Source organism: Haliotis rufescens, unplaced genomic scaffold (assembly GCF_023055435.1).
Source record: "Haliotis rufescens isolate VD_foot unplaced genomic scaffold, xgHalRufe1.0.p SCAF_14, whole genome shotgun sequence".
Taxonomy (NCBI): domain Eukaryota; kingdom Metazoa; phylum Mollusca; class Gastropoda; order Lepetellida; family Haliotidae; genus Haliotis; species Haliotis rufescens.
The window spans coordinates 16492711-16508556 of NW_025963824.1; the positions used below are offsets into that span (position 1 = coordinate 16492711).

Sequence of the window (15846 nt, forward strand, 5' to 3'; positions counted from 1 at the left end):
TATAATTTGTATTGTTACTTTGCCTTCAGTTGCACCAAGCATTTCAAATCCCAGTCAGAACGTCAATGCATTTTTCGGGGAAAACGTCATCCTGTCATGTGATGTCACAGGAGTGCCGCAGCCAAGTGTCACGTGGTACTATAACACACAGGTATGCAGTGTTTATGTATGTCCAATTGATGGGCAAAAGACTCTTTCAATGACTCGAAGGGATATTTCTATTAGTTTTCAATCTTTGCTGTTGTAAAATTATCTTATTCTACAAAATAATAACATTATCAAGGCAATTCCTGTCACATTAGTAAACGAGATGAAGGTATGCATCCCAGTGCTGTTTTGACGTGTTATACTTTTGAATTATTAGTTATCCAACTCTTCCCATACAGGTATGCAGGGTGTATGTATGAAAGTCACATTCAGTTACTTGAAGGAATATTTCTTTAAGGTTTCAATCCTTTTTACTTGTTTTATTATTACCCCTTTTTGCGTTTTAGGGGTTATTTTTCTGATATTGAATACCATCATTAAAGGCAATTTCCCTAACATTAACAAGCGAGATGAAGGTTTGTATCGCAATCGTTGTTTTACGTGTTTTATTATTATGGTAACGATTATCTAATTTTCTTCAACAGGATATTTACAATGCCAAGCCTGATGGAAACAACTTAAGCCTTGCGTACGTAACTAACGACAACACTGGCGACTACACCTGTGTGGCTGAGAACTCAGTCGGTGTGGCTAATGGAACAATACATGTAAAGATAAACAGTAAGTCGTGAATCTAAAGAGTTGTTTGTAATCTTAATGAGACTTTGTGATGAAATCTGATTTGTTGACTTCTTACTTCACCTTAATACTTTACATGGTAAGTATATTTTCCAATTTGATAGACATGTAATTCAGCCTTGCAACATGGTGCATATATACCTGAAAAACGCATTCCATTTTGTTGATTATTTTGTAGTATTCTGCTCACCTGTCGGCTTTAATTGTCACTGATGAACTAGGCATCATCCATTGTATTACTGCGTCAGAAAATGACGTCTCATAGTTGGTTTAGGGTACACATATATGAGTGTATTACATAATTTTAAGTGACATCAAAATGTTGATAAACATTATTTGTTTTCATAGTTGAGAGTGTTATTGAGTTATCAATGTAAAAAAATGTCGATGTTAGTTATTTCCGGGAATGTTGTACTTGTATTTCTTTGAAATTATCCACAGATAGTGAAAGCTAGCAGAGGCCAATAACCTGATCAACCGTCATTGTAATCTTTGTATATGGGTATAGCTGACGTTTTCACCATAGAAAATATGCCATGTCTGGTTCATTTGATTTAAGCGCCGAAAATACCTACTTTTGAGAAGTCAACAGTAACCCCTGTGAGTCCCCTCATGATCATGAATTATTGAGATACATGTATACAGACATGCGTGTCAGGCTGATGCGTTTTGTCATGGATAAGTTTGTTCTTGCCAAGAACATCCAGCTACATGATCAGAATATTTAAACATGCAAATGCCTTGCAGCTTAATTACATATCATTGTGAAATATTGATACGTGTAAATTGGTTTGCATTTGATTCTAGAGCCGATAACAATTTCTGTGGAGAAGCCAGTAGTGGTCCTGGAGCCTGACAGTGTTACACAGTTGTTGTGTAAAACTAAAGTTCAACCGCCTCCTAAATTTACTTGGAGCAAATACGGCGGACGACTGGACCTGTCTACCGACCCATCAATTGTAGATTTTGGAGACGGGGAGATGCTCCTGACAGGCGTCAACAAGACAAATATTCAACAATATGAAGGAATATATATCTGCCACGCTGATAATGGTGTATCTACAAATGAGGCGTATGTGGTTGGTATGTGTAACAACAATATTACGTACAGATGTGTTTGTTTTCTCAAATGATTATTATTTGAACCCCAAACTCTAATTACTTATTTATGACTTTTTGGTGTAAGTAGGCGATGTGCCATATAAGATGACTTTAATAAGTGTTTATCAATGATCAACATACTGTCTAAAAACACACACATTTAAATGATATATGAATGCAGCTGATATATTATGTCTGACATTCAATACACCAATGCACTTTGTTTCAGCTGCTGACAATATTACCAAGACACTCGACAATAGTAAAAAGTTTAGTGAAATTGGCATGAAACCTGGAGAGGCTTTTCAGTAAGTAGTTTCAATCCCTCTTTGGTGTCCACAATACATCAAATATGCTATTGATAAGCATGACACGAAGGTATATTTTACATCCAGATGGACAAAGGCGATTCTTCTCTCTCCAAAAACCTCTATTAAATTTGTTAAATTATCTTCAACATACACCTTACTACTGCAGCTTCCAAATGTATGTTTCTTGCTTTTTCATATACCTCTTGTGTTCATATCAACATTTGAAAGACTGAATGAGTCACACACAGTTAGTGCACCGATGTATGTATCTGTGTATAATCAAGATGGTTTATATTCAGTGCCATCTGTGTTCCTGGGACTGTGGGCGCTGACGGTTCATCACTGCCAACCAGATTTGCATCTGTAAGTTACGCGTGCGAACTGTAATAATGCAAAGCTGTTTGAGTTCTATTCTGACTCCATGATTGTGTCGTTTCATACACTTTCCTGCAGTCAGAACGACACCCGTGTATGTTTAAATTAGTTTTTGAAAACACACACCAGGAATCGGGTACTTTTGTCTGTACCAAATGAATATATACTGAACCGTAAAAGAAACGTCACCTCAAGTAACATTGCATGAAAAGTTGTCATTAAAATATCTGGGTAATTTTCTCAACTTTTCTTAAATTTAACATTACCTTGTCCGGAAAAATTAAAAAATAGAATAATAAAACAGATCGCCCAAACGCATCACGGCAACGGCCATGGTAACCCGATGCAGGTGGGTTCCGTGCAAATGTACATGTGTTCCCCCATTTCTTGCCCTATAAAAATCCACCAAGATCGGATAACATTCATTCGTTAAGATTGACAAGAAATCAGCGATACCAAGACCTTGAACGATTGCAAGCTGGACAAACCGCCCGGCAGGTACCAGACCACCAACACCACAGATGACCGACCACGTTTTAGAAGACCAAGGGTCACCACCGACGTCAGGATCGTCAGATTTGGAGACAGCGATCAGCCCTTTTACTGCTGCGGAAACTGCTCGACAGATCATGGGGACACACCAGCGACACATCAGTGCGGACATCGTGCGTCGACGAGGCAATGGTGTCACAGCAGCTCGGTACATTGATTAAGTCTTGAGACCACACGCCATACCTCATTTGACACGTCGCCGCAACCACGAGTTTCAGCATGAGAACGCCCGTGCCCACACTGCGAGAGCAATAAGAGATTTCCTCCAGCAGAATGGCATCAGAACCATGCAGTGGCCTACCCTCAGTCCCGATTTAAATCCCACTGAGCACCTTTGGGACGAGATTCAAAGCCGGCTGAATGACGTCCGACCAAGGCCGACAATTGCATCTGAAATGCGTCAGGCGTTCCTCAGAGTGTGGGCTCAAGTGCCTATGACCTTCATCTATTCCATGTATCGACGTTGCAGTTTATCAGTTTTGGTCATGTATCGACGTTGCAAAGCAGTCATCAATGCACATGGCGGACACACGAGATACTGACTTGTGATGCCATTTTCTTAGAGACTAGTGTTATGTTTCGCTTGAAGAACATTTGACACTCTAATTTCAATCTTGATGATCAGTTTTGCCAAGTCCCATCTTTTTAATATGTCTCAAAGTATGTTTACAGTGTTTGAACAAATAAGGTTTCTCATATATCTATCCATGGAGACGTTTCTTTTCCCTTTCAGTATATATTATGAACCATGACGTGTTTGCGTCGTTTGCTTCCTTCTCTAATTCACAAATATAACAAATCACGTGTGAATACATGTATACATTACAACCGTTGCTGCCATTGTCATGTAATTACAGAATTGACAAAGGTGGCATAACATGTATCTCTTGTATTACAACATGATATGTTTGGCACATTTAACATTTAAGAGTAACCATCTTGTCAATATTTCTCCCAAATGTACTCAATTAATCTAATTTCGTAATAAGGCACAGTTAACTCATTCATTAACACCACAATGTGGGTCAACATTGGCTTTTTTTAAATGTAATAATATGATAAAAGGAGGGGTAGAAACTAAAGTTGTAAATATGTAGATAGAACAGTAGAACGTCAAACTCTGGCTCCCTGGCAGGGTGAGGGAGAATGTAGGAATGGGTGAATGTAGGAATGGGTGAATGTAGGAATGGGTGAATGTAGGAATGGGTAAATGTAGGAATGGGTGAATGTAGGAATGGGTGAATGTAGCTAGGTTAACATGGACTGGAGAACGTTACGATACCATTCCCCCAATGTAATGCATGCAATTGCCATATGAAATTCATTTAGTAGGATATCACGATTGATCATATAATGGGTGGGTTTCTCGGCGAATAAAGCCAACGGCTAAAGACGATATCTGTTGGCGTCATATGCGGATAGAGATGCAAATATCAAAGGTCAAGTAGGGACTACTTTCAGAATTTACAAACAAACATGGCGTAGCCCCTATCATTCGGCGATCGAGGAACCATAGGGAATTTGGAGAAACTACTGGGATAATTGCTATCATTATCAAAGGAACAGTCTAATATACTGAAAATCAGTGTCTCACTGTGACGTAGCTAAGGCATTTTCCAAGTTTTGGCAACTTTGGATATATAAATTGCGAAACAAAGCGGGATTAGTAGCCATATCTGTGCTTGTAGACCTCTGCGACTTGGAACCTTTTCCATAAATATTAATAGTTGGATTTGGCCGAAATATGTTCGAATTGTTACCTTGTTTCGTTTTGTCGCTGTGTATACATCTGACTGCACTTCTTAACGTTATGGCATGACAGACTGTCAACAACGTCTGGCCGTGGCCGTGACTGGGGTTAGAGTAGGGTTAGAGTAGCTTCCCTTTGACAAAGGCAGTTACTCTAGCGGACAGACTGATGGATTGCCGCGAAAGGCAAGTTAACGCAATTTGTGCAGGAAATTGTTGTTCTGCGTATATGTTGTTTTGCTACTGTGTAAGAAACAGATTTCAGTTGGAACTATATTGGCTACTGTCACTGTCCGACTGACAAATCACTTACCGTGTGACGTAACATATATTAATGCGCACATTCCAGGAAAACTTGCAATGTTTCGGTAATGTTTGTGAGAGATGGAAAGCGATTTACAAGCACAGAAATGAAGAATGACATTATATGATAAAGAGGTTAAACCCTAAATACAATGTTTATTCCTAATACAGTATATTTACCACCCCCAAACACACTCGCGTGATAACCTCTGTTTATCCGTTTGGGAAGACATTTACTTCAGTCAGTCTGAGACTGGTGTACATATACAATCATGACAGAAAGAAATGCATTCTTACAGACTTGATGGCCCGAAAGGAAAAGAAAATCGAACTCCTATATTTGTTATTTGTTCAAAGAACATTTACAGATTGATTCAAAGGACATGCCAAGTAAACTCCAGAGGTCCGTCAAAGTATTTCGTTCCCAGATAAATTACAATTCATCTGAACACAGAAAATATAGAAAATGTAGTCCTGGCAAGTATGATGTCGCATTATGTCCTCTTCAGTCAGCCAGCCCTCTATGGCGTGATCTCTGATTCCAAAGTCCATTCACAAGCACCAACATCTAAATGTGCTAAATGAACATAAGTATCTTTATATTATGACTAAGTATTCCTCGTTCAGCTGGGGTTTGGGAACTACGAACATGCTGGAAACTTCGTAAAATAATGCAAACTTTCGTCACTTTGTTTACAAGTCAAGTGGTTCTGTTGTAAAGCGATTATTTGGGTTTGATCTTTATTTCAGACTGACTCTATTTGTGATTCAGCCAGGAGGGTTGGTGTTCTCGCTAAAGACGCTGGACCTGTCACGTGGTTTATAAGGTAGTGCATCTATGTATGTATCTATACGCACGGAGTTTCTGTAAACAGAATGTATTGAGTTTGTGAAGTATAATCAGAAAGGCGTCAGTCAATGTACATCACGCTTGTGAAATAGTCTAAGTGTCACATAAAGATCCTTAAATAGCAGATTGGGAATTATCGACCATGACAGACGAATTCTACAAACTTGACCGACATATTGACATTCACTTTTTCCAGGCTCGATGGCAAGGCTGAGTTTGTGAACGAGACGAAAGGAGCAGTATTGTCCAGTTGAGTAAAGAAAACCTTTCTCTTAATAGTAACTAAAACCTTCCAGTAACGACAGTATGGTCAAATAGTAAATGATGTAAAAGCTAACTTGTTTACATGATATAGAAACTCTTCCGTCACAATTGATGTGAAAATTAATTTTCATCCGTCATAATTTTGTTAGCCTGTTCACGGGGATGCAATGCAGAATATGTGTTTGAAGGGATTCATTGATAAATGACTTTTTCATTTCATAGTTGCTGACGCTCCAACTACACGAGATGTACCAACGTCACAACTGCCCGACAAAGCAACTATAGTTAAAGGTATTCCCAGTAAATGGGGATAGGCGCGGTGGAATTTGTACTGTTGCAGCAGTGTTGTCAAGGAATGTTCAGAAATGTATACAATATGTATTGCACAATGTATTTAGAAAAGTTCCACTGGCATGGATTATGTGAACCCACATTTATTTTGTTACTAAGTCAATCAAAATGTGGAAGTGATTGGACCACTGATGGGTGTATGTTTTGTGATGATTTTGTAGAATGAATGTATATGTGTATTAGAAGTCACGGAAGTATTAAAAAAGGGATACACAATATGGAACAATGATCTTTGAGAACAATTACATAATGTTAATGATCATTTTGAAGCTGCACGGATGTTGAGATACACTTTCCAAATGTTTAAAACTCACTATCGTTGTCAATGTTCCATTTACGGTAGCACAGCAACAACTAGAGAATATACCAATAACTTTCCACAAGATCATGCAAACTGTCCATGCCAAGGTTCCATTTACTGCTGTACAACTTTTAAAAGAAGATCCCACTATCTGTGCGTGTCAATGTTCTGTGTACTGCAATTCAAGATCTAAGAGATGAACCCCCAAACTATATCAATGTCAATGTGTCATTTACTCCACTCCAACATCTAAAAGAAGATTCCACTAACGGTCCATCTCAATGTTCTGTTCACAGCATCTCTCTCCTGTGAGACGTGTTCTGGTCCTCGCTGCGGTATGGTTCCTGGATCAGACACCCAATGTCCAAGTATGACACCCTTCTGCATGACCACTATCAACACCAAGGCTGACGGAAGGAAGTCAGTTACTAAAAGGTCGGTATTTCTTTACTCCTAACACATATATGCACATACCTATATCTTACTACTTTCAATTATTGGTCTCGTAATCGACTTGCATTGAGGACATCTTCCTTTGCTCTTTCCTTTTAATTAAATGATTTTATTAATTCGAGAGTTTGCAATATTTCTTAAACCAAATATATAATAAGGTCTCTTTTAGTGATCAACGTGTACAATTAGACACGCAATCGTGTAACATATATAACAAATCAGCAATGATTGTAAATAATCACTGAGGGAAACCCAGTTCGTGATGCATTGAAATATTAATTTAAATATTGACATGAAAAGGCTAATCCTTTCACTTTAATCTGAACCGTTGGGATAGTCAGGTGGTATAAACGCTGGATGGTCACGGCTTAGACACTTCACATACAACTCGTGTGAGAAACCCATTTATGGTTTCCCCAACAACGATATTGTTGTTATGTTGCACAAAACAGCGTAAAGTTCATTCACTCATGTTATTTCATTTTACAATATCCAGCTGTGCCTCAGTTAACGACTGTGAGACGAAGTGGTGGCAGCTAACATCGGATGATAACAAATGTGAGAAACTTGTGCCAGGAAACCCATACTACCAAGACTTCACCTGCAGCTACTGCTGCATCGAGTCAGGATGTAACAAGGACGGGATCCCCAAGAAGGACACACTGTACAAAGGGAATATATAGTGATGGACAGATGACAGATTCCAGAGTCCAATTAAACACAACAAGTTTTATTGTATGTTGCTTCCGTGGACATGTCAATATCAAAATTGCACATTACCGCAAATGTGTATGACAATCGCATCAAACCTATAACTTACGACATGTATATGCATATATTGGAACATCCCTCGTATATACAGTGAGGAGATAGTAAACTGAGGATGTAATAGTCGACGACCTTAACTGAAACGTTTTCAAATTTGTATGAACACGTTGTAAGAAAAAAAAAAAATCTCTTTGATCAATTTATTAAGATCTGATTTTGAAACTTCAGTAGCACTCGGTGTGTGCTGACAGGAAAGAAACAATGACAGTGTACCATGTACTCGTGCACTAATCAGACAGCTGCTTCAAACATACGATTTCTAGTATGGGTAAAAGTCTTTTCCAATGATAATAGTTCGGTAAAGACACCACTATTCCCTGGCATGTATCACGCGTTATTCCTACAACAGAGATTCCCCTTACCGTTACAGATATTATCAAACTCTTCTCAATTACGTTGTCATCAAAGAACTTTATGAAAAAAACACAGATATGTTGTACAACTTGGTCATGGTTAGATGGCCAAGAAAATGTATGCCACACTAGATAAGTTTAAGCATATAAACATAAGATACATTTTTTCATTTGTTTGTGATCATAATGAGTAAGTATGTTGGGGTCAACGCCACTTTGAACAGTATTTCTGTTATATGGTGATTGCCAATTTCATATGGATGTTAGCTCGAATGTAAGCGACGCACGTCTCAGATGGTTATCACTGTGATGAAACCTAAAAACGTGAGTTGGTGTTGCAACCAAAGATTCCCAATTAAGTCAGTGGATCCAGGTCCGACTAAGCAAGACAATTCTGCACAGCGAATTTCGGCGCGTTACACGACTAGGCTACCATATTAATTTTTAATGCGTCTTCAATATTAACATTTCAGTTTAATTATTTTTGTATTTCAAAATAATAATCACCTCATACCTGATAACCTTAAAACTGCTTATCATTAATACCCCAACATGTCTGTTATAGATATCTGCTTGCTCTGTGTAACTACTGAATGTTACTGTAAGCTGTTTTCAAAGTTGTAGAAATAACACGTTTCAATACAGTGAATCTTCGCATACATCTCACGAGCATTATTTTGCTGTCGGAAAGAAGATTATGTATTTCATACGATATTCTTGAATTGCCACACTGCGGGTCTATCTCACATCTGGAGGGACAACATTTGGTGAGAAAAGGTTCAAAATGATAAAAAAAATGATTGAGGAGAAATCAAACATGACATAAAATAAACATATGAAAAGGCTATATCAGTTCAACTGTTTGACTGTAGCAAGAACCCCAGAAGCAATGAATTGAACTTTCAAACCAAGTCATATGAACACCACACGTAGTACAACAGTGTCAAATGTGACTGTATATGCGATGCATCTATAGCTTTATTCACTATTATGTAAGGGCATTGAAACTGATGAAAATATTGAACTCAGTTGACAATATGCCTGATTAGAGACACGCCTCAGGATTTCACTCTTGCCAATTATCCAAACCAGACATGGAGGGCTAAAACAATTGGATAACTATTTATATAAGTATCATATTGGGGTGGGACTAGTTGATGTTATGTCAGGAAGTAGGAACGTGAAAGGCGAGGGAGTGGATAGATAATGTAACACTGCTTCCTATAAAGTTGAACTGTATATAGAGAATCTCACCCGAGTGTCTTTTGATATCAAATATATCAACACAAGTTCATAAAAGTTGAAAAAAGTACTGCTAAGCTTCAGTAGAAGAACGATTTATGATGTCATTTGGTAACCATGACGTCACAATTGTCTGCAAAACATTGTGATGCAATTTCATCGAAGCGATATCTACAATGTAGATATCGCTTTATCTCACCAAGCGATATCTCCTGTGGAAGCCAGCTTTGGATGATAAATCCCTATTATCACCACTTTGGATCTATTAACCCTGGACTTCCTTCGAAAGTATTCAAGGTTACAACCTGGTGTGGCAAATGTTACATACAGTAGTTCGCCATTAATACACAAACAAAACGAGGAAAGTTATTTAATTCAAGTGATATGACATTATACCAGATGAAACACATTCATGATAGTCACAAATGTAGAATATTCGCCTTTGAGACACCAGTGCCTTCTGATCATATGTGAAACATTAAACATATTAAGCATTATATACAAACGTCTTTTCAAAATAAAGGTATACGGTTTTGGTAAACACTAATGAATTTAAGTTTCGTCTGATCATAACATACACAGACATTTAACGCAGAACGCATTTGCAAATGTAATAGCATAACAGGTTAAGTTTCCCTTTAACGCTCCTACCGCAAAGCTACTGAGCCGCATCCCACTTGCACAAGAGTCTTTGAGGAAACCAACACATCGTTTAAAACAGTTTCATGATTCACTTTGTAACGTGTGATATCTCCTCACACCGTTTCTTTCTATATCATATGAACTAAAGCGATACTTACCTTACAATTGCGTACATTGTGCTATCGTTTACATTACCCACACGGAGCAGCACGATAATGTGCTTTGTGCACATGTTGGAAACGCTTAGATAATCGTAATAATGTCGAGTTGTATATGAGTGAGACTATCTCCTTCTCAATATGCTTTCTGTGTGTCCCATCTTCATAATTACCTTTCAATGATCGGCCAAGTGATCAATGATGACTGACACATGTAACCACTACAGGTTCATTAACGACTTCGAAAATTTCTCCCGCCACGATTATCGGATATTATTGACGTCTTGTACTTGATATAAATGTATTACGACGCACCACCATTGTGACTGATGTGCCTGTAAAGGTAGTTGAGCATACATGCGCTCATGTCACCTCTCTTGTTTCGTGAACTGTTTTATTCCGCGATACTGATGGTTGTTGCATAGCTGTCAGTGTAAACAGTCACACGTATAGATCTGGCGCTACTTCGCATGAAGTACAAAACAGTGATAAAAAAGGAGATATATATAAGGATGATCGAGGTTCGAGATAACGAGAGTTCAGTGGTTTACAAATGCACCGACACTGTGCCTTATAGATTGTACTTATTCAGTTTAACATTTGCCCTTACGAACTATTACGTATTTGGTCATATCTTAGTGTGCAATGATTGAGCTCAATTGATATCCCCGACGCACGTCGTTATCAGCAGTGTATGTCCCTTGATATAGCGCCCGCCCAGACAGAAACCTATGTCACTTAAGCTACACGCTACAGGGGAGCGATGCAGACTCACGTAGCTGGTAAGTTATTTCAATACTTTCATAGACTCCATCTATACCTGCTGTAATGACTTCATCATAGCGATAGTAAGACAGAACGTCATCATATGACCAAAAGCATTTATTCTACTATATATAATCGAAATTCCGAGTGACTTTTAAACGATAACAGTTTCTTTCACATTTATGTATTCTACTAAATGTAAATGTGAATGTTTCAACAAGAATAAATATGTTTGCCGAATCACATGTACAAATGCTTCATACTGTGTAGATAGTTCAATGTTATTATTGCAAGTGCTGTGGTATTTTACTGAATACAAGAAATCAGAACATTGGATGGTATTTGGCCAAAGGACACGTGAATTAATATCATGGTGTGGCGTCAATTGTTGGAAGACTTTCATCTGGAGAAGCGACATGTTGTGAACGCTGATTTGAACAATATTTCAGTTATATCCAGCGAATCAATCTGATTTAGAAGGAATCCTCCAGGTGATGTAGACCTGAGAAATAATAACACAAAATCAACATACAATACATTACCACCACGAATAACAAACGGATATATGGAACCAAGGAACACGAGTAGGGTGGTGAAAACCAGGGTTCATATAGGTTTCGAACAGAAGAGCACTGGATGCTGACACGCCAACGGTGTGCTATTCTGCATAACGAATGTACATGGATGTCATTCACTGTGATAGATATTGATCCACGACATTATTGGTATTATCAGTTCATTTTTTAGATTTATATACATTAAAGTGTAAAAAGCCTGCCGTTGATAAAAGTAGAAGAGTTCTGAATTTGTACCTGAAATATCTCTCAAATTTCATATGAGGTTTCCATGCCATTGATGTTGAAAAATATATTATCAGTCAGGGTTCGTTGAAATTGTGTGTGGATCTAAGTTACAGTAGCAGCTAGCACACGAATTTTTTACTTTTTTTTCCCAGAATTGAAGTTTTTCTTTTTAACAATGACCAAAGATGATTGAGTTTGTATTTATTTCTCTGAAACATAGCTAGCAACGAGCTCATGAAATATGCAGCGAAAAGCCACGACAGAATCTTGCAAGCCCGTGTACAGCGTCTCAATCTGAATTGTAGCTTGCATTCCGTCATACTCATATTTAACATATTTGGGATTATTTCGTCAAAAGGCTGTAAATTAAGTATACAAATTTCATGTTCGTCCACTACAATACCAACCATCTCACCTCATATAGAAAATAAATGTACAATCAGCTGCTAGTCCTCCCAAACATCAGCCCATAAACGTCACACGAAACACATTCGTTAGCTGTACTCACATGCTTTGTAAGATTATTTATATGTATGTTTTGGAATGAAATGCTGTAATTCCTGTGTATCCTTATATGAATATCATGCCATTAATGTTTAAAAGTTTTTAAGTAAAGGAACGAATTAACTGGTAACTCCATCATTTGTTTTCAGCATTGATAGTGGTCATTGTGAATATTGGATGCACCAGAGTTGCAGGTTCGTGTTGGCGAATTCATAATTTCAAACTATTGTTTTTAGGGTGATGGTCCACTTGTTTTTTCTTATAACGTCAAAACAAATAGGGTATTGATGTATCTAATGTACCAGCAACAATTGGATATATTTTATAAGTATATATTGCTGCATATAGTTTGTTAGTTGGATAGTTAGTGTGATTGTGTATGGATTTATCAAGCACAACTAATCCGAGTTGTCACTGTAATCGACATAACAGAGGGATACCGGGAACAATATTTAAGGGACCCCTGTTAATTTGAGCATTAGATTATTTTATCTTCGTATATCTATCCAATCCTTAAATGTGTATGTTACTCTGTAATAATTGACAGTAGTTGCAAGTGGTCACAGTGCACACAATGGGGGCATAGATCAACCCTTATTTTACAAAATACAACAACAGGGTTAATTTTGGCAATACAAAAAGTGAGATGAGGTCAAATGCGGTTTAGCGTGGCGTTCAAATATAATGCACATATATATCGACGTGCTTGCACGCGCGCGCCCTTGTGTGTATGTGTGCAAGTCACAGCTTAACGTGGATACCAACACATTATACTGACTCCGATCAGACCAGTCCTTGTGTTATACCCTTAATGCCCAGCGTCAGGCAGGCTAACAACAGGTACCATCTTTTAACACCTTTTGGTATGGTGCTGTCGGTTATCGAACCGTGCCCGTCCGCTCTCCGGGCAGACGCGCTATCCACTATACCACGGAGGCGGTTCATTAAAAATGTACTGACACGATGGATGAACAATTTCCGTAAGCACCGTGTCACCATTTCACTTCATCACTTACTTTATGATAGTTTTAGAACCCCAACTGGATTACATTGTGAGCCAGTTTAAAGCAGCTTTGATATACGGTGCAAAACGAATAGCGTCGCTTTCTGAGGGAGACAAGTCGGTGTTTGCTCATGCCCATTAATTACTTGCGTTGCTCCACAGAGGGACTGGGCTAGATACTACCGTTCGTTAGTTTCTGTTATTACAATCGCTGTATTTTTACATACGGTGTTCTTGTTATAATTATGTAAATACAAAGTTAACTGACGTATATTCTTATTTGTCAAAATTGTGTTATTAATCAAAACTAATATCCTTATTCTCTGAAGATTTAAAGTGTTCTTGTGTTTCCAATGAGTTTTAAAGATTTTATATTCAGGTTCTGTCAAGAAACATTATTTTGTGTACAGGTTACAGTTTAGGGAAAGTTTAGATGGCAAAGGTTCAATGCCCTAGAAACTGAACCAAGATATAACCTTAATGTGTGTTTTTAAATGAATTCTGGTATATCACTGATTCCACCAGTAGGCGAGGGCCCCTGGTGTTATGACTGTGACAAGGCTGTGAAACCTGCTTCTTGTGGGGAGATTATCAAGTGCAAAGACGACGAAGTAAGTTGACCACCAGAACCTTTAAATCTGAATGGACTATCTCTGTGCAAATACCATCCTTATTGATGTCCCCAACCCATCACACTGGCATACAGCTTCAAGTGCAGACAAATCTATGGCTCTGGTTCTAAATCACGCGACACCAATGCATGTGTAATATCGTAGATAAGACTATTTACTCATTCATTCAAATTGACACCCTTGTAACTGATGCGTCTAGGGCTTCGCCCCTACTCGTTGTAGTCCTCTTGTAAACGAGGTTCCATGTTTCATTTCAGCAATGCTATGCGTCATCGACAGGTGTCAGTCCAACACAGTACACGGCAGGGTGCAGAAAGAAACAGGTCCATACTTACCGTGTACTTAGATTGTGTATATGAGGAAGGAAACAGGTCCATACTTACATTGTAGTTAGATTGTGTATATGAAGAAAGAAGCAGATCCATACTTACCTTGTACTTAGATTGTGTATATGAGGAAGGAAGCAGATCCATACTTACCTTGTAGTTAGATTGTGTATATGAGGAAGGAAACAGGTCCATACTTACCTTGTAGTAAGATTGTGTATATGAAGAAAGAAGCAGATCCATACTTACCTTGTACTTAGATTGTGTATATGAGGAAGGAAACAGGTCCATAGTTACCTTGTACTTAGATTGTGTATATGAGGAAAGAAACAGGTCCACACTTACCTTGTACTTAGATTGTGTATATGATGAAGGAAGCAGATCCATACTTACCTTGTACTTAGATTGTGTATATGAGGAAGGAAACAGGTCCATACTTACCTTGTAGTTAGATTGTGTATATGAAGAAAGAAGCACATCCATACTTACCTTGTACTTAGATTGTGTATATGATGAAGGAAACAGGTCCATACTTACCTTGTACTTAGATTGTGTATATGAGGAAGGAAACAGGTCCATACTTACCTTGTACTTAGATTGTGTATATGAGGAAGGAAGCAGATCGATACTTACCTTGTAGTTAGATTGTGTATATGAGGAAGGAAACAGGTCCACACTTACCTTGTAGTTAGATTGTGTATATGAGGAAGGAAACAGGTCCATACTTACCTTGTAGTTAGATTGTGAATATGAGGAAGGAAAAAGGTCCATACTTACCTTGTACTTAGATTGTGTATATGAGGAAGGAAACAGGTCCATACTTACCTTGTAGTTAGATTGTGTATATGAAGAAAGAAGCAGATCCATACTTACCTTGTACTTAGATTGTGTATATGAGGAAGGAAACAGGTCCATACTTACCTTGTACTTAGATTGTGTATATGAGGAAGGAAACGGGTCCATACTTACCTTGTAGTTAGGTTGTGTATATGAAGAAAGAAGCACATTCATACTTACCTTGTACTTAGATTGTGTATATTGGGAAGGAAACGTAAACAGGTCCATACTTACCTTGTACTTAGATTGTGTATATGAGGAAGGAAACGGGTCCATACTTACCTTGTAGTTAGATTGTGTATATGAAGAAAGAAGCACATCCATACTTACCTTGTACTTAGATTGTGTATATGAGGA

The 15846-nt window shown here is 38.1% G+C and overlaps 2 protein-coding genes across 2 annotated transcripts in view; both read left to right on the forward strand.

Moving 5' to 3' along the window:
- LOC124152590 (mucin-17-like) overlaps nucleotides 1-9238 on the forward strand; it is a 40556-nt gene extending 31318 nt beyond the window's left edge. The window contains exons 31-40 of the mRNA XM_046525573.2: nucleotides 30-151; nucleotides 633-768; nucleotides 1594-1869; nucleotides 2117-2195; nucleotides 2498-2561; nucleotides 5928-6004; nucleotides 6224-6276; nucleotides 6514-6582; nucleotides 7240-7378; nucleotides 7893-9238. Of these exons, the coding sequence (XP_046381529.2) occupies nucleotides 30-151; nucleotides 633-768; nucleotides 1594-1869; nucleotides 2117-2195; nucleotides 2498-2561; nucleotides 5928-6004; nucleotides 6224-6276; nucleotides 6514-6582; nucleotides 7240-7378; nucleotides 7893-8079 (1202 nt within the window). The 3' untranslated portion in view covers nucleotides 8080-9238. The remainder of the gene's footprint in view (nucleotides 1-29; nucleotides 152-632; nucleotides 769-1593; nucleotides 1870-2116; nucleotides 2196-2497; nucleotides 2562-5927; nucleotides 6005-6223; nucleotides 6277-6513; nucleotides 6583-7239; nucleotides 7379-7892) is intronic.
- Nucleotides 9239-11265: 2027 nt separating this feature from the next.
- The window catches only part of LOC124152571 (hemicentin-1-like), a 30475-nt gene continuing 25894 nt past the window's right edge, over nucleotides 11266-15846 (forward strand). Inside the window, exons 1-4 of the mRNA XM_048395435.1 lie at nucleotides 11266-11401; nucleotides 12841-12885; nucleotides 14220-14305; nucleotides 14584-14649. Coding sequence (XP_048251392.1) covers nucleotides 11383-11401; nucleotides 12841-12885; nucleotides 14220-14305; nucleotides 14584-14649 — 216 coding nt within the window. The 5' untranslated portion in view covers nucleotides 11266-11382. The remainder of the gene's footprint in view (nucleotides 11402-12840; nucleotides 12886-14219; nucleotides 14306-14583; nucleotides 14650-15846) is intronic.